This window comes from Serinus canaria, chromosome 1A (genome assembly GCF_022539315.1).
Source record: "Serinus canaria isolate serCan28SL12 chromosome 1A, serCan2020, whole genome shotgun sequence".
Taxonomy (NCBI): Eukaryota; Metazoa; Chordata; class Aves; order Passeriformes; family Fringillidae; genus Serinus; species Serinus canaria.
In genome coordinates this window covers 45,518,616-45,538,080 of record NC_066314.1, presented here as the reverse complement: position 1 = coordinate 45,538,080, position 19,465 = coordinate 45,518,616, and the positions used below count along the sequence as shown (strand labels likewise).

The window sequence follows — 19,465 nt, the reverse complement described above, 5'->3', positions numbered from 1 at the left end:
ACTGCTTTGATGTTTTTAGAAATCTTTTAGTTCCAAGTTATTCAAAAGATCATTCCACCTCTTCAAATTTGTATTTTCCCTTTACCTCTTACTAGAAAAATGTATTTTACAGTCTTTGGCGTTATCTTCTCTCCACATTTAACAGATAATCTATTCCAGGCAGCACAGTTAAAACATACTATTCATAACCACCTATGGTGATGCCAACTTGACTGATTCATAAATTATAGAATGTGGCTCATTTTGTTTCTCTAATCCTAGATCTGAACTATTTAGAAGAAAACATCATGGTAGAAGTGAAGGATTTATTTTTCCTTTTAAATACTGTTGGAAACAAAAACTGTGGGACATGAAAATAAAATTCACTACTACATGAAGAACAGAATTTAAAAAACCTGCCTTCCTGGGGCTCTCCCTTACATGAATTTTCCAGTGTCTAACCAGAGCTATCTCTACCTACAGCCCTTCCCTCACCTCAGGTGCAAAGTTGGTCCCTCTAATGAGGCAACAGTTACCATAAAATTAATTCTTTACATTATTCTTTGTCTTTGGCATTTTAACAACACTTCCATCAAGCAAGGGTGGAAAGTGGGCAGCAGGTTTGAAGTTGCAAAGGGCTGAGAAGGAATGAGGGAGAACAATGACTGAGCAGTCACAATAATCTTAAAAACAGAGATGAAAATCTACAAATGCTCAAGCTGACTTAAGGAGGAGTTGTGTTTATGCTGAACTGCAGTTTGCTATCTTAGAATAAAACAAGCTCCAGAATACCTTTCATGTAATCTTTTCTTGTTTTAAAATTGGCATAGAGACAGCTTAAAATGATAAATATTTTTTTTCTTTGAGCAAGATATTTGTTTAAAATCAGTATCTTAAGTGCTAACAGATGTCAGTTAATACACTTAACAGTGTATTAACAGATGTCAATGACTAAATATGTCGAATCTCTTACAACCTATAAATTAAAAAATTAAAACCCACGTGCTTTTGCCATAATTTTAAAGGTATTTCCATTGCTTAGCTAGCTGAAATCACTGACTAAACACCTAGCATCTCCTGCACTCTTTTGGAAGAACAGAAAGGAAACCAGCTCTATTTCAATTTAAAACCACTAGTGTTTCAAAACTAAGAACCTGAGCAACACAGAAAATAAAAATTCTTCCCTCACAATGCCTGCATTAAAATGAAGAAAAATCAAATTAAACAACTGTAGCTTCTTGAAAGACACAGAGACTGGTAACTCACAGCTCAAGACAGTACTTTTAATTACTATTACTTATGTTCAAATAAATTTTGTTTTAAAACTCACAGATTTAATGCAGTTCCTTTCCAACCTCTCTAATCTTTCTGTATATTTACATACTGAATATTTGACCTACCTTTCACTAGAAAATGTATGCTACAGCAAAACAGGGACTGGGAAAAAGTGAATTATTCAACTTTCTAATTGCAGTCATTCAATTTAACAAAGTAGTCATTTCCAAAAAAAAGCAAACAGAGAGAAATGAAACATTCCAATAAGAGTGTTAAGACTAGATTAAATCAGGGTTCAAGAGCTGCCCTTCAGCAGCAGCAATAGCTGTCAGGACCAGTCAGGCTCTTCCATAAAAGAGCATCCAGCAGCACTCTCTGTGCAGGCCCCAGGGATGGGAAGAAAGCAGGTGGGCAGGAGATACAATTTCAAAGAAAATAGGCCCAGCCCTGCAGGGCAGGCACTAGATACTCTGGCATTTTGCAGATGACAGTTTCCACTGTCCTTCCTGTTTTTTGGTGTATTTTTTTTTTCCTTCAGCAATTCCCTGAACTCTGCCTCTCTGCACTGAAGGGTTGCTGTACCACTCTGGCACCTGGATTCAGTAATCCTTCAGGTCACTCACCTGCAGCTGCTTTTAACATTTCTACTCCAGGCTCACATTGCCTGTGGATAGAAGACAAGGCAAAGTGATGCCTGCTCATCAGCCCACTCCACTGGCTTGCCAGAAGCTGGACCATCACACCAAGATGAAGAGCCTCATGTGAGGTTCCCTTCAGCAGCCCCTCATGGCAAAGCAACAATCTCCAGCTGAAAAGCAACAAGCACAGAATTCAGCCTGTCACTGCCATAAAGTCAGCATTCCTTACCAAGCATCGCCAGAAAAAAGAAATTGTCAGAAGCCCTTGAGTTTGGTTGTCCTTCTACTTCTACAGCCATGCACTGCCTGGGAGCACTGATGCAGGAAAAAATCAAAGAGAAAGTAGATGCAAGAAATGCCTTCACCAGAAAGGGCCTGGAAAAGCAGGCACATGGTCCAAAGGAAAATTCTGACAAAGGAAGTGCTATACGTGGGATTGAGCTAAGTTAACTTGGAAATTATGTGTGAAGACACACACATAATTTAAGACATCCTTATTTAATCTCTGCAATGTGCAGGAAATCACAGCTTTGAGCTATCTACATCATGGATAGAATAAGGTAACACTTCCTACCCAGCAGCCAATTAATGATCTGGTTAGCTTGAAAAATATTTACTGTTTGCTAAATCAAAGAATTTCAGCTGTATGGCTCTGGTTTGCAACATGTGGCAATGAAGATATTGCAAGAGGTATTTGCTATTTCACTGCAAATCTTTTATTTGTAATGGCTGTAAATCAGTAAGACTCAAGCAATGAATTCTTTAGGAAACATAAAACCAGGAAGGACAATCAAACTGAAAAAAAAAAAAATCAGATAATTTAACAGTTTCCTGCTTGCCAGATAATAAAAAATAATAGATAAACACTACTTAAATCTTGCACAGAATAATTATTAAAATGTTAGTACTTTAATATGGAAATTACCCTAATTGCAGAAATAACATTTAGTATCTATCAAGTCAGAAACTTACACAGAAAATACTTCTGTTGATATTTTGTAGAACAGATCAGGAATTTAAGCACAGCTTACACCAAAATTGTATATAGTTCTACAAATACTTTGATTTTTTTCCTATTTTGTAGCCAAGTAAAGCCAGGATTTGTAGGATAAGGCTATTTGAAGAAGGTCTACAATTGAAGTTCCCATTCAACAAAAGTATGAATATATATATATATATATATATATATATATATATATATATATATGTATATGTATATATATATGAATGTATATATTATATATATATTCATACATATGAATATATATATTATATTCCAGTCTAATTCTATTTTTTTCTGATTCTCCTGCTTTAATTTTCTAAGATTTTCATTGTAAGTCAAAATCATTGTAAGACACAATTATTTTTAGAAATTCTAAAAAATTAAAATAATAAAAATATCCATCTGGTGCCAAGTTAGGATAGATTCTTCAAATGAAATTTACAGTAATTACAGAGGCCTCTGATTGCTTCATTAGCATTTTAATATTTGCAATATTTGAAGTCACTGCTGTGACATTGGTTAAAATGCTTATTCACAGCTTTGTACCATAGGTGAGTGTTTATTTCATCTGCATGGCAACAGCAGGAATTGCAATTCTATTTTTTTTTTAGTTCCCTGCTCTAATACTTGATTTTTCTGTTCACAAGATAAGCAGTTACTCTTCTGTGTGGTGTTTGATTCTAAATTCACCTCCTGGAAAGCAAGCTCTTCAAGGCATTGATTTTGTTTACTCTTACAAGTATTAGGTTGCATGAAGGAGAAACAGACTGACATGAACAAAGGCTGCCTGTGTCATAACTTCAGCTCCCAAACTCCCTGCTTCTCAGGTAAAAGATAGCAATGTTTTCATTGATGTATTTACAAATGGAGGTTCTTCTTTGATTATTTGGCTAACTATTGCAGGAGAGTGTAAAACCTAGCCTTTTGATGTTGTGCAAAAGGTGAAGCATTTTAAGAAATTCCATCATAAAAGGCCAAATAATATTAAGGCACAAGCAAGACAATGGAAAAAACCCTTTAAAAAATTGGTATGTAAATGTAGGTAGGTCATTCAACTTCTACCATTTCTGAGTTTCCACAGCCAGGACAGCCTTAATTTGCAGGAAGAAACTGCAGTAGATCCATAATAGTACAGTTCATAGGCAGGGGTCCTAGAGAGGAAAAAAAAAAATTTAAAAAAGCCTAGAGTTTAAATTTTATGTCTAGAACACTTAGTAAATTATTTCAGAGTTTGGATAACTAGTATTTATTGAGCTGCTGTTGAGTTTGTGCATGGATAGTAGTATAAACTGAATTCCTGCTTTGTCAGTTTTGCACAGGAAATCAAAATCCACTTTGTTACCTCATGAACCATTCTTCAATCCTCTGAGCAACTGCAGTGGTCTCCAGCTGGTAACACAGCTCTACAAATGCCAACATAAAAAAGATTAATCTAAAGTTCTGGTGTATGACAAACCCAAAGGCTGGAGATATTTAAGTGATGAAATACAGACAATTAGCTGCCAATATCAAAGGACTCCAAGTAAAGAAAAGCCAAGCAGCTTCCCTGTTTGAAGATTTAGGCTATCTGGATTCATAAAAAGTTTATAAAAATGTCAACTTTACTCCATAACAAACCAACCCAGAACATCTGGATTTCAGCACTTGAAACCTTTTAGCTTCATGAACAGGTAGGAGTTGTGGATCCTACCAATATCCAGAAATGGAGAGGCAAAGAGAACATTTCCAGGGTGAAGGACATGCCAGTCAGATCAGGACTGTGATTAGCTGAGCAAATTAAAGCAGGCATTTTCTCAGCAGGGGACTGGCATATGACAGGACTGTCCTCGGTGGATGGATACAGCTGTGGAAGGAAAGGGGCTGCTGTCATCCTCAGCAAGTGAAAACAAAGAGAGAACTGAAGCCAGCTGATGCCACCTTTCCATTTTCACCTCATCTGTATCTTTTTTGTTCTTTTACTCTCCCACACCATCTCTGGGCAACAATGATGCTTCTAATCAGATCAGACATCAGATGTCTCATACTTGAACAATTGATACCATACAAAAGGCTAAGAACTACATTTCTTCAGAGTGCTGGCAAACTAATCTGCCAAAGCACTGTATCTTGAAACTCAGGTTTACAGAAAGGGCTGGTTTCTGGGTCAGTCAGCTGTGAAAATGCAAATTGAGATCACATGGTGTGATCAGAAAAAGTAAATGCTAATTTTAGAGGCATCTAGTGTGGCAATTTTCCCCCAGAACTTTAATCCACTGCATGAAGGCAATATGTGATGACATTTGACAAATGTCTGGAGAGCAATCTCTAAGAAATTAACTCAGAAGTACATGGGATAAAATGTATTTCAAACAAAATGAACAGGGAAAGAGTTTTCTACAGAAGTTACTGTTAGTTAATTTAATGAAAATTATCAATAAAAATATCTTCCAACGTGAAAATATGAAAATTCATTTATTTCCATAGGCAACCTAATTCAGAGTACAAAGTGATGTGTATTTCTGAAAACTGTCACTGTACCTTTTACATAGCTTTAAAGAAACTGATCTAAAAGTTGATACAAGAATAATTTTGGTTTTGAAGAGCTGTCCAATAAATCAGATATACACTAATGCCATGCTATGACAGTTCTATTTATGAACCACGGCTGACACAACAACAATATCACTATAAATCTCATGAGAATTTTAATGTTTTACAATCAGAACATAAAACTGCCACTAGTACAGAGACTGTACAATTAGACAAATAAACAAGTATTAAATATTTTGCACAAGGCCTGAGTTCACTATAACACATTTTGATTTACAGCTTCATCTCAGAAATCTGTACAGCAGTTAGACCTGTTCCAGAGAACTTAAAGACAATACAACTTCAGGGCTCATTTGTTATGTTGATACAAGGGTGAGGCCTGAAAGGCAAGAGGATTTGGTGTATGAATCCAAGGTTTTACTGCCTTGAGTCATTTTCTTGCAAAGCAGTCAAAACCTAATGGAAGGTAATGTACAAGGCAGAACCTCACTTGAAAATCAGCTAACTCATCTGAAATTCTCCAGATAGGTTTCCTCACAGCTTTCCAACAGAAAAGTCCACAATAAATATATAAAATGCAGCATATCTCTTAACAAATAAAAGGGTTACATATACAACAGGGTATTTTTTTCTGCACCCCCCCCTCCCTATGCTCCTTTCATTGGAAATGGCACAAATCACCAATATCCCACCCAACCCCAATAAAAAACCCTAATCAATAAGCAAAGGTCACTCCAAAGTCCAAAAGCTTCATTGTAATGCAAGATCCAGTGTTCATAAACTTATGTTTTAAAAACTTTCCTTTTCTGCTCAAGTCACACAGATGTAGGCAGACTAAGCATGTACTATAAATAAAAGATAACACAAGTATCATATAATTCTTAACCTGTATGGAAGCTTTATGCAATTTAATTAAAAATCTAACCTTCTCATTTAATTTGTTTTTGCTTTATGCAATTTAATTCCAATCTAGCTTCTCATTTAATCTGGTTTTTTTGGTGCAGGTAAATGGAAAAATCCAAAAATTCTATAATCTAGAATATAATCACACTTAGCTATCTACAGACACAGGTAACATTACAACAGAGGTTATAATACAAAAGTCAACATACATTTTTCTTACTTTAAAAGGCAATCAGGGTATTTGTTAAGGTTCCACATAAATGTGAACCAGTGGCTGCTAAAAAGACGAAACAGAAAAGGAAAGTTTTAAAGAATAAGGCTTGAAATGTTGTGCACCTACACATCCAAAAATTCACCCTTTTACTTGGGGTACTCAACACCTGTGTAAGGCTATAACTTCCCCACAACATTTCTTATTCACAGTGAGGAGAACATAGTACCTTCATTTAAAAAAAACCCTAGCATCTACCCATGCTCTCAGTAAAATTTCTCTCCCCATCTCCCATATAATTGGTAACTCCTTTACCTTTCAAAAGCCTCCACTGGTATTGCTTCCCTCCTGCATAAGCAAGTTCCAAGGGCTGTTCTGTGCCTTAGTCACACCACTTGTGTGATGAAAAGGAACAGAAGATGGGCTCCCTCCCCCAGTGACACCTGTGCCATTTAATTTCTGGTTTCAAGAGTCAGAACAAGGGGTTTCTAAGCTAATCTGAAACTCAGTAGTTTTAAGGTACTCCATCAGCCCAAGTAGAGAAGGTTTTTCAAGCCACTTTAATACAATCCTTCCCTCTAGCAGGATTAGTTTGTTTTCTGTGACTCAGTTTTGAGAGGATGCTTCAGACACTTTAATACTCAAACCCAAATGGAACCAAGAGCTCTAATATGGAAAACACTGCTGTCTTGGTGCTGTCATGTTCATTTAGCATACACCAGAGCAGGAAAAGCACAACTGATGTAAGATGTGCAGCTATTTTCACTCATCTTATCCTTTTGTAGAAAACAAAATATAGATAAATCACTTCAAGAATAAGAACTTATGCCCTTCCAAAATTTTTGGGAAATTTTAACAAATCAATGTAAACTAGATGGGCTGGGCATTTCAGCCCAGACCCTGTCATCATTTCCACAGTAGAATGAAGACATGCTGATAGTGGGTGAGCCAAGTCTGAGCACAGTGGCTGCTGTCATGATACAACCTGACAGGCTTCCACATTTTTCCTTTAAATTAGGTTGAATATGAAGGGCATTGTAAAGAATAACTCATTACCAGATTACTATTTCATTAACAGCATTTGTAGTTTCTTTACCAGGTACCAATTTCCATTCTATGTTCTCTGCTTTACTTTACATGAGGTCTAGGCAGACCCTCTGCTTGAGGCCAAGCTAGATGTAGCACAGATTTCCATCCAAGTTCAGCCACAGGAGGCTCCTGGAATACCCATATTTTGTAATATTGTCCCTTCCTCTTTGTCTTTCCCAAAAACCAACTTGGATGTGAAGCACAACTGCTGCTGTCAAACAATTCACTCTGGCCACAAAACAAGTCTTCCAGCCTCTTGCAGGGTCTCAAGAACCATAACTTTTAAGTGGAGAGATCAGTTGGCCAAGGATTCCTAAAGTAAAACTATTGCAGCAGAAGCCAAGTGGCACATGGCTATGGTGACTTACCTCTTGCAAGTCCTCTTTGCTTTAAGTTAAGAAGAAATCATTTGAGAACTTCAAACACACTGAGTTCCTGACACACTAAGCAAGCAGTGTCTATGTGGAAAAGGGATTGGACTCACTGCTTTTGTTTAATTGAGTTTAAAAAAAAATTAAATAACTGGAAGATTTTGTTAAAGCTTTTGTAAGCACCCTTTCCAGTTTTCTTTGTTGTTGTTCCACTCTGGGCATTCTGAAAATTGCAGCAAACAAGAGAAATCAAAGTTATGCTCTCAAATATAAATGGAAAAAAGTCTTATTGCTTGAGTCAGATAAAGACCTTATTCCATTGCATTACTACTTCAAAAAAGAGCTTATTTTAATTTGAACCTGTAGGATTTATTTTTACTTTGTTCTTACAAAACAGATTATGTTCTGGTACATCCCATGCCAAAAGCACATACCCCAAACCACACAGTTTAGAAGGTCTAGTAAATGAAATCAGATCCTTTTTGTCCAACTTTCCATGCAATAGGTTAAACTAAATCCAGTTCTGAAAAGCTCCCAGTCCAGACACATCAGTGACTGTAACCCCAGATCAGGACACTGACTTTTAAGACTGCCTTTGCCATAGATGTATTCATTTAATAAATTGTAAAGTCCTATGAGAGGCTGGTTTTAATATAGACTTACTTTCCTAATAATTTAGAGGAATACAGATTCAAGTAATTCTCCAAAGGCTTGCCTTAGGTTACCTTAACAAAACACAGCTTCAAAGGGTTGACATAAAAGAAGACATGAGTGTGACTGAGAGTATAGAGTGCCAGCAACTGTAAATGAACCTAAATTGTTCAACAGTTCTAGTATTGTACTTCAATTTACATGGATATTTTAACATGACCTACAAAGCTTACCATGAATATTAACAGCACATAAGCATCACAATGTATTAGGTATTGTTTTCCAGACCACAAATTTATTGGTCCCAGGTATTTTAAAATGATAGGACTAATGCAGCAGCTATAATACATAAAGAATCCTTTAAAAAATATGCTTAATGCTATCACGGCTCACAACTGTGGAAGTATAACAAAATACAAGTCATATTTACAGCATAAGGCCCTTTGGTTTCTTAAGCAGCAAATGAAAGAAGAGTTTCTTCAGTGAAAGGCTTTGAAAAATAAAGCAAGTAGGCTTTCCATAAAAAAGGTAACTAGTTCTTTCCTTCTTAAAATAACAATTTATAGTCTTCAAAATATTAGGTAAGAAAGCTCTTGAAATTCTTAGGGAAAAAAAATGTTAAAACTCAACAGTAGTATCTGACAGAGCAGAGATTCCACCATGGGCAAGCTGAACATACACCTTCTGGAAGCAGAAGAAACTACTACGTGGATTTCTGAAGACCTTTATTGAATTTAGTCTAATACAATAAAAAGGATCTGAAATACCTGTGTATTTATCATACACTCTAGAGCTTACACATCCATATTTGAGAAATCACTTCATGTCAATCTATCCTTCATAAGGACTTGATTTAAACCAAAAGTAAAATGAAATAGTTCACTCTTAGTCAAAACAATTTATGGCAGCCTGCTTTTTCACAAAACCCTGTGCAAATTGTATAAGGTGATCCTCTTTCATTGTCTCAATTGAGCAAAAATTATTAATTCAAGATATTTCTGTGTAACTGTGTAACATGTGTTTAGTTACACAGCTGGGGCAGTCAACATGTGAATTTTACATTTACATTCATTTTTTGAGGTTTCATAACTAGAGGGTTTTTTTCACATCAGTTAGAAGCAGTATCATACTAGCCAAAACCATGGAATATACAGTAAATGTGATGAAATCACCACATGAATTTTAAAATCCTGCTTAAGTGGTATGTTGCTTTTGCTATGGGGCTTGTAACAAGGATCTGGCATTATAAAAGAGATTGTAAACCAGCATGACCTTTGAAGCAGTGTTCTTACTCTGTCCCAAACTTAAACCAAATTTTAGAACAACAACTTATGCCTGATCAATCTTGTTAGAGTTTACTACCACATTCATTACATTAGCTTACATGAGAGAAGAAAGTCAAAACATGCTCCCTTCTCAGTTCTGCCCTTAGTTATAGGTTAGAGTGCTCTCTGTACAATTTGGCTACCAAAATTTTTAGGCCAGCATAAGAATTTTCTTTTTGCAAACTGTCATAGGACAAAATGACAGCTTGTGACAAATTCAGGCAACAAGAGTAATTCTCCAGGTTTGCATCCAATAGCAGCATTAGCCCCTAAGCATTTTTGCTGAACTTAAACAAAATTTTGCAGGAAATTTCATTGGACTTGACTGAGTTCAGCTCTGAATAATTTCAGCATTCTTCTTTTTCAGATGAATATACGCATCCTACCTTCAGCACTCTCATGGTGGTAAAGAGACAGGAAATCTTTAGCATGTAAGATGACTTTGCACTTACACAATTCCACTGCAGTACCAGGTGAATGAAACATCAGCCTTTTTTCCTGCCCAGAAGTCTTTACTTTGCTGGGTTGAAAGTTTCCCCAAGTCATGCTTTTATTAATAAAAACCAGATGTTAATCAGCTTACCCATGATCCAAATTTCACCAATCTTTGAAGGAAGAAAACAAAACATTTTACCCAAAAAGATCTTTTAAGTCATTGCTAGCTGAGCTGCTGTTTGTCATGGTGTTTGCTGGTTGTGAGAAGTTCTGAGGAGAAAAGAAAGGATTACCCTGTATACCAAAGCCTGGCTGTGCTAGCATGTTCATCTGAGGTGCCAAGGCTGTATTGCTCGCATTCGGGGACCCTGGCGGTGGCACAAACTGATTAACCCACTGGCTTGATTTCTGTTGAGCCAACTGCTTCATGCTAACTTTGGGTTTTTGAGGACCAAAAAGATTATCTAAAGCAGACATATCTGGGGGTCTGTTTTGTTGTGTCAGTGGAGAGAGTGCAGATGCAGCATTCATAGGACTGTAATTTGGCATATTGGCAGGTGGTACCATGTTCATCTTGGTTGCTCCTGTTGCACTTGGACCACTGAAGAAATTCTGAGTTGCAAGTCCTCCTCCCATGGTGAATCCAGCAGTCTGAAACCCCATATTTGTATTTAGTCCATTTGTCATATTTCTCTTTGTGTTGTCAATGGGTGATGAAAATCCCATTCCAACACCCATAGAAGGAACGGAGGAGAAGCTGTTTGAAGATGCAACTTGAGCTTGGTTGATAGGACGGCTGGTCAAAGATGACATATTATCTATCAAGGTATCTGTCAAGTCTTTTGTCTGCAAAATACATAAAATGCAGTTAAATGTTTTTCCTGTACAGACACCCTGGCAACAGTATTTTATCATTACCTCTGTAGACCTGGCATTAATTTTTCAGAAATTAGAGTTCACTGCACGGAATTGGGAGTGAAATGTAATAATACACAAGAGAAATTACATTATTTGTGTTCTTTGCTACTTAGAACTAATTGTTATGCAGCTTTAATTTGACATCTAAGACTCCACACACAGCACCACCTGTGACTGTTTGCTTAAATGCCCTATTCCTATCCCCAAATCTTATATATATTTCCTTAATAAACTCTTCAGAGAAAAACCTTTCTTAGTATGTCCTTTTTCCTTATCTAGTACCATGACTTTCTGATAATAATGATACCTTTGGAAACTCTAGCAATTTAAAAAGTGGGAATATTGCTAATTATGCAAATGGAAGGCACATGAAAATTTAATTTAGCTTTTCTCAGCTGTGCTGTTGTACCACCAGAGAAAACAAAAGTGACTCACAGGAGGAAAAATATGCTAAACGCATACAGCCCTCGAAAAAGCATCAGAGCTCCAACGGAAAGAGTGCAGTTGTTTGTTCTTTCTCACCTGCTTCACTGGAGGTGTCACTGTAGTTGCTTGGGGCTTAAGAGGTTGCTGGCTTTTCAGTTTCTGTGCCTGTTCCTGTTCTTTAGCTAACTTTTGCTTCTCTTCCAGTGTAAGTGAGGCCTTTAAAAGGGAAAGTACTGGTAGTAAGTTGCACAAAATGGTTATTCTGGCATTCATATTTTAATTTCATACTAGTACTGTTTCAATAATATGTGGTAAATACAATTATTTACACAAAAGAGAAAGGCAGCAAGTGAAATCTACTATAATATTTACCATATTGCTAGAAAGTACTTCAAGCAAATAAATATAATATTAAGAGCAGCATAATGAGAAATTTGGGCAGATCTCAAATAAAAGAGATATATCAGCAAAACCTCTTTAGCTTTGTTTCCTTAATACTGGTAGTAAGAAAAAGTGTTCTTTACAGTTTTTGTTTTTCTATGGTTACTAACTTGGTCTAGAAATGCAATTGACTGTGGAGTTGAAAAGGGAATTTCATTTTAAAACTGCTCAAGAGTAGTTTGAGGATTTTAACTCTACTTTTGTTAATAATGAAGGATGAAATAATTAAATCATTCCCCCTACTTTAAAATTAATGCAAGGATTCAGATAACTAGAAAGAAAAATGATAAAACAAATATTCTGGGCAGCCATTTCCGTAATTAGTACAAAAAGAATTTTACAATGTTTACTGTATTACTGCTTATATTTTGTTATGCTATGTTTTTCCTTTACTTCTTGTATTTAACCACATATTGACTGTTTTCACTTAACTTTGAAAGGTACAGTAAAAGTTAGTCTCTACTACTACTTAAAATTCTACATTTTGTTTTAATTTCTCTTTGTCATGTTATCATAAGGATCCCTGTTTTGCTTTTCCTACCTATATCCAGTGGTGAAGTTTCAGTTTCATTTAAATCTATAATTAAGGAGAAAGAAAATGACCACAAATTTATAATCCTAATGCTGCCTACTTCGTACAAACATATTTTCAAGGAAAGGCTTACATGAAAATTGAAGGATATGATCTGAACGTTTTTCATGGACCTTCTCATGTGACTATATAAAGCAGTTACTTTTTCTACTAAAGCCTTAAATATGGTACCTATTTACACACACTCTCTTTCTGCAACCCTATCAGCCTTGGATTAGACAGATGGAAAAAAAAGAATTACAAAATAAAGCAAAGCACACCTTTCTCTGTACTGATGACATCTCATTCTCTTTACTATCAGATCCACTGGTTAGAAGGTCAGTTCCATTATTAAATACCTTGTCAATCTGTTTAAGTTCAAAGAAAAAAAACCTTCATTATTTGAAATACTGCAATTTAAGGTGATGTAAATATCAACTAAGTGATTTTAAATTTCCATGTTCTATGTGTAAGTTACATACTGTTACTTACCTGATTGCCTGTACCACTAGATCTTGCCTCTTCAGCCCCACTCATTTGGTTGGCTATGTCCAAGGATCTACATAGTGCAGAGTATATTACAAGAAGAAAACTTTGCAATCATATCCACAACATTAATCTAACAATGCAGATCATTCTTCTGCATTTAAATAATACCAAACAACTGCATCGAGAGCAACCACTTTAATATAATGCCTTGAGGAGACTGGCAAATGTTCCTTTGAGAAATAGTAAACATCTCCTAATAATTTTCCATGGTTTTCATTTCTCCCTTTGAGCAGGGTGACCTAGATTTCAGATATCCCAACTTATTTTGTCTCAGAAATCTCACCTCATATCAGGTTCCATAAAATAGCTCCAAATACTTCAAAATATCACAGCCTTCTGAAAGGCTGCAATGTTTATGCTTCTATGATATGATTTATTTCTCGGCAACTACAGGAAAGCAGCTTAGCACATAGAAGCAGATCTTCTGACAACTGTGCTTATTTGACATAATTCTCAACTACTGAACTTAGAATTACCTGATTTTTTTATTGCTATGTCTAGCAATAAAAACATTTGCCAAAAAATAACTACTTCTCCAACACAAAACATTAACACTTACTTCTGTTGCTCTTGCATGACATGAAGTTGCTCAAGTTTTGTTTTATGCTCTGCTTCCAATCTATTGAGCATATCTCTTATAACACAAATAAAAGAATTGAACTGGAAAAGAAATACATAAGAAGTTTGGATTTTGCAATGATGGAATTCAGATAGGTGTAACTTAGCAGGTAATACCTCATAAACCTACAATACACAACGTAAGAAAAAGTGTAGACTTTTAAATAATTTATACTCCACCTTCATTCTTGTACATTAGATAAATTACAAGCAGAGTGCATACTGAAACAGGGAAAAATACATGTCACTAAAAAAAATTGAAACAGGCCAATGCATACAAAATCTCCACACGAGTATTACCAGATTCATTTTCAAATGAACAAACCAACCTATTATTCCCTTTCCCAATATTCTGTAGCATCATAGCATTTTATTTTAATACTTATTATGTTAGTAGCTAACTGCTTTTGCAGGGTATTTGGAAGGTGACAGAAATAATTTTGAAATTTTACACCAGATCAGTTAAATAGACTAAAAATAACAAGCTTCAAACACAGAAACACAGTAAAATTGGGAAGGGTTTTTCTATTGCTTATTTTCACAATAGACATAGACATGCAGTAATGTATGAATTTTTTTATGACAACAGTTTAAATTTTTTCTCTGATTATCATCAAGGAAAAGCATGCAAAACAGTCATGTTCTTACCTGATTGAGATTAAGATTGTTCTCAATACTAAGAGGAATCAGATGGGGCAATACTTTTCCTGCAAGCTGTTCTTTGGTAATTCCCAGCTTTTTGTGAGTAAATGTACATTTGTAAATACCTAACACAGAACATCAAAATAGGAGAAATTGTTAAGTTTAGTAAACAATGTGAACAAACTTGAAGTAGCACACTCATATATGTATTGAGGAGCTGAGCAACCACTGCACTTGCGTGCAAGCAGGGACCAACTGACCAAGAGACTCTTAAAGGCTAAGTACTGATCCACAACAAACAGCCAGAGGCTTTGCTACAGTTCAGAACAGATGTCCAAAGTCACACTTTGCAGCTATGAAACCTGGTATTAGTGAGTGTCTTGTTCTGATCAATTATTTGAGAATATACATCTTTGAATGTGCAAGTGATTTGCCACAAACTGACACACTGCCACTTGAGGAATCAAGCTGCATCATCTAAGGATGTGTTCTCTCTCTCCTGGCTCACTACAAGTAGCTAGGATTAACTATCATCCTGCTCTCTGATGGATTTTTTTCAAGAACTGTTAACTAGAAGTTTTGGACTGTTACACATAGTATCAGAACTCATGCATAATCTTTATCTGTTTCAAATTCAGTGGAAAAAGAAACCTGGCAGGCATGAGAGACCCAGTGTTAAACCCAAACGTTCTGTAGTGTTTCTGACATGAAGTCCTCTGCTTAAATGATCCAGCTCTGGTAGCAAACACTGAACACACTAGCATGAAAGACACAACAGCTTTCCTCACTTTCTTTGGTAGAGCTGTCACCAAGACTAAGATGGTGAAGGATTGTATTATGATTCTGGAAGAAAGGAGAGCCTGAGTACATAAAACTGATTTCAGCCCATCATTTCCAAACCAGGATTCACTCACTCACTGTATCTGAGTAGAATTCAGAATTAACACAACTAAAGCAAAAAATAGAGTTCCTTATTTTTAGATAGCAAATAAAAGTCAAAGCTGCAAGAGTTAAGGGAAACAGGCAGCTTTAGACCAGTACAGACAAGATGCCTTCTTGCTGCTTTTGAGCAAATAAAAATAATGCTGCCATCACATATTAGTACAGTTGTTTAATGAGGGTTACTGGCAGGGCAGCTCAACTGTTACAATTGGACTACACCAATTGTACACCTACACTTTGGTGTCAGGAGGGGAAACAGTCACTGTTTTCCAGACCTGGCCAAGGAGTCACAACTCTTCCTTGGCAGTGGCTCTGGTCATCTGGACTCCTTAAGCCCATTCAGTTTGGCAAAATCACACATCCTGTGATAGGTAAGCACCAAGTGGCAGGAGGAAAGTTCAACTGGGAGTGAGGTCTCCCCTCCCAGATGTACCAAACCATTAGGTTTTGTTAGTCATTTTGGGAGACCTCACCCAGACTGTGTTCTGCCCACAGGCACAACTGTGTGCCTAAATATCCAACAAAATGAGTCTAACAAAACCTGCAGTAAGGAACAGCAAGTTTATACACCATCATTTAGAGCATCTGCCATGCAAGAGTGGTAAAAGAAGGCAACAGTAACATCTCAAAAGCTCCAGCATCTGAAAGATGACAGTTCATATATTCTGCTGAAGAAAACAGCCCCTCTGACACTGTGGAGCACCCGGTCCACCTAAGTGTCACAGCCCAAGAACTGCAGTGAGTACTCAGAACTGCACCAGGCCCTGATGACTAAAAATATATGTACTAGTGCTCAAATGTCATACATAAGGCAACTGAACAGGGACATACTCAAGAACCAGAAAGTTTTTAATAGTCATATTAGGGATCCACTATGTAAACATGTTAAATGGTAACACAGAAAGCTCTTCGATTTACAATATCAAAGCACAAAAGAGAAAGCTGGAAGTATTAGTTACCTAAAATTCCCATGAGCACTGCAGGTTCCTTTGATGGAATTTGTTGTAGAAAAGGTAAAATATCATCAAGCACAAACCATTTATCCAAGTACTCCAAAATCTTGCCTAAGCACACTAGTGAGTTTACCCGGACCTGTGAAGTATGGTAAGAATGAAACAAACTCTTTATTTATAGAAAAAAACCAAAACAAATTTACAAAACTCATAAGAAAATCTTTCTACTGAAAAATTCAAGACAAGTTAAAAAACGCTTTTCTGTCATGAAAGAAAAACCTTTGTTTTTATGCTCACAGAAACAGCTCCTCTGCATGGCAAACATTGTCAATGTGCATTACTGTGGAACTCACTTCAGTAATTTGGACAGTATTACTAACATGGTAAGTTGCTAACAACTTTAAAAATTGTTAGAGCAAAGAAATGATGCTTTTGCACTTTTAAGAAGTTTTTTAAAAAAACTTCAGTAAGAAATCAGAACATTGCGATTGGCTTTTCTTTAAAGACACAACATGGTAAACCCAAAGTAATTAAAGGTTACAACATTTTCTGAACACTAGAGATTGTTACTATGATACTCACGGCAAGAGAAGAGGTTTGCAAACATGCGTTTTTAATTCTTGGAATTAATGAATTTTTCATTGATGGGTAATCTATTAAATTGGCAAATGTGGGAATTATGTTTAGGCAAAGCTCCTAAAAAGAACCAAAACCACACAAGTTTAAAAAGAGCACACATATTTTTTATAAAATTAGTACTAATATAACTCAATATCAGTTAGTTTGAAGTGTCTTCTTAGGCTTTCCTCTTAAGGAAATATTTAAGGAAATATGTTCAGCTAAGCTGTCCTTAATCTATCACAGTCACTTAAATATAGCTATAATAATAAAGCATCATAGCATGTATACAGAATCTTCAAAAATGGATTTTAGAAAAAAGAGCATTCATAAATTCATACTATTTAAACAGCAAGAATATTTTGCATTTTCATGACGCTCCTTTATATAAAACCCAGCTTTTACTATATCAAACTATCAATCTCTTACATAAATCAAGAAAATTTCAATGACTACTATCAATAATATTGCAGCACAATGATAGGCTGAATGATAAAATATCATGTCAAGATTAACCATACTTTAGGAACAGAGAAAAAATAAACACAATTTCAGACCAATCTCAAAAAAAAGAAACAGCAGTACTAAGTATATGCTGTAAGTGAACACCTCAGTAACCAAAGTACTGATGCAGAAAGAAACTCATGACAGATACTTCAAAAAAAACCCTTTGTCCCTAATATTACAAAGGCTGTGCAAAGGCAAAGTCACATCTGATTATCCAAAACTGCCTTTGAAAAATATTTTGTTTCTATATCTCCTGCTCCTGAACATTTTTGGGTAACTGGAAGTTAATTGCAGTTGAATGATTAAAAAATCCCCAGAAGAACCTTAGAAAGGTAGAGAAAGCCTAAGGAGGGGAAAAAAAATCATGGATATAAAAAAATGTCACTGGAATACAGATTAATATGATTTTCCAGCACATCAGGTCTCCTGAGGTAACTGTCAGCACAGATGTTCTCACCAGCAGGAGCTCAGAATAAGGCACCTCTCACTGACTGGTACAAGCATGCATGCCTGCATGGTTTCTGCTGCACAGGCAGTGAAATATAAATGCATATCCTACTTTCTGCTATGGTGGCTAGTAGGAATCTAAGATAAGAGCATGAGAACAACAGTCAAGTGGTTACCTTCCTGGAAAACAAGGAAACTAAATTTTACTTTAACAGAAACAAATGTTCTTTAATAAAGCATTCATCTCTTTCAATATTCAGGCATATTATACAGTTTTGGGGTTTTTTTAAGTGAACAAAAGGTTGGCATGTCAGCTGAAAGAGGAAAAAAGAAAATTTGAAATAAAGGCTGCAACTACTATACCTGGATCTGAATTGAAGGTGCTTCCAAGGCTCTATAAACCATTGGTAGAACGCTGTTCTTTATTTCATCTGGTGGAGTTTTGGTTAGAAGCAAGTCCATTTTTTGCAGGAAGATTAATAATATCTATTCAAAGAAAGACAATTCAGAAGCCAAAAGTTTTAACTGCAGAGGATATATTTACAATTTTAACTGTGTTGTATCATATAAAAAAAAACTTCAGAAGTTTTCTTATAACTCAGGAAATATGATCACTTACCATGTTGCTTGCCTGAAGGCATGGAAGACAAAAAACACTTTGACATGTTATTGCATTTTAAAACCAGCAAATACAAATCAAACAAAATATGCATGTTTTTGACTGATTCTTCTGAAATAACAAATCATAATGACTCAGTAAGGAGTTCTTGTTTCTACTTACAAGAACTTGTAAGTAGTTCTTGTTTTTCTTTATGGTCTTTTGTTAATATACATCCCTGGAAAATTTTTATACACACATCACTGTTACAAAAGCTAAACTTCCAAAAACTATAACTCAAATTCTGTCCTCAAAGTACTTGATCACTACTCCACATACGTAAGCTGTATTCCATGTATCTAAAATCAAAATAGGGACATAATAAAAACAAGATGAACAAAAAGACTAGATGAACAAAAAGACTTTTATTCTATTTAACATGGAAATTGTGTATCCTAAAATTAAAAAGATCTCAAACAAAATATTCACATCACATTAACATAAAAACTAGAATAGCACATATGCATAGTGGGATCCATCTTGCTTAAGATTAGCCATCTAAAGGGTAAATATTATTCTAAATCCCTCAGGCAGCTCAGTCTCAAATACAGAGCACTATGTAACTCATAAGATTCAGATCACAACTCGGACAGGTGCTAGAGGGGACAATGAGCACCCACTGATAGCAGAACTCCTTTCAGAAAATAGGCTGAACTAGATAGATAATTTATGTTTTAAAGTATCCCATGTATAACAAAAAGCCAAGTATTTTATAGGAGCACTTACACTTTTTGTCTAAAAATACAAGGCAATCAGTGCTTCTATG

At 35.7% G+C, this 19,465-nt stretch overlaps 1 protein-coding gene across 1 annotated transcript in view; it reads right to left on the bottom strand.

Moving 5' to 3' along the window:
• Window positions 1-5,327: 5,327 nt before the first annotated feature.
• Window positions 5,328-19,465, bottom strand: part of SCYL2 (SCY1 like pseudokinase 2) — a 34,574-nt gene continuing 20,436 nt past the window's right edge. The window contains exons 10-18 of the mRNA XM_030237912.2: window positions 18,405-18,527; window positions 17,052-17,165; window positions 16,476-16,608; window positions 14,581-14,699; window positions 13,874-13,974; window positions 13,258-13,324; window positions 13,047-13,133; window positions 11,850-11,969; window positions 5,328-11,255 (exon numbers count right to left, since the gene is read on the bottom strand). Coding sequence (XP_030093772.1) covers window positions 10,605-11,255; window positions 11,850-11,969; window positions 13,047-13,133; window positions 13,258-13,324; window positions 13,874-13,974; window positions 14,581-14,699; window positions 16,476-16,608; window positions 17,052-17,165; window positions 18,405-18,527 — 1,515 coding nt within the window. The 3' untranslated portion in view covers window positions 5,328-10,604. The remainder of the gene's footprint in view (window positions 11,256-11,849; window positions 11,970-13,046; window positions 13,134-13,257; window positions 13,325-13,873; window positions 13,975-14,580; window positions 14,700-16,475; window positions 16,609-17,051; window positions 17,166-18,404; window positions 18,528-19,465) is intronic.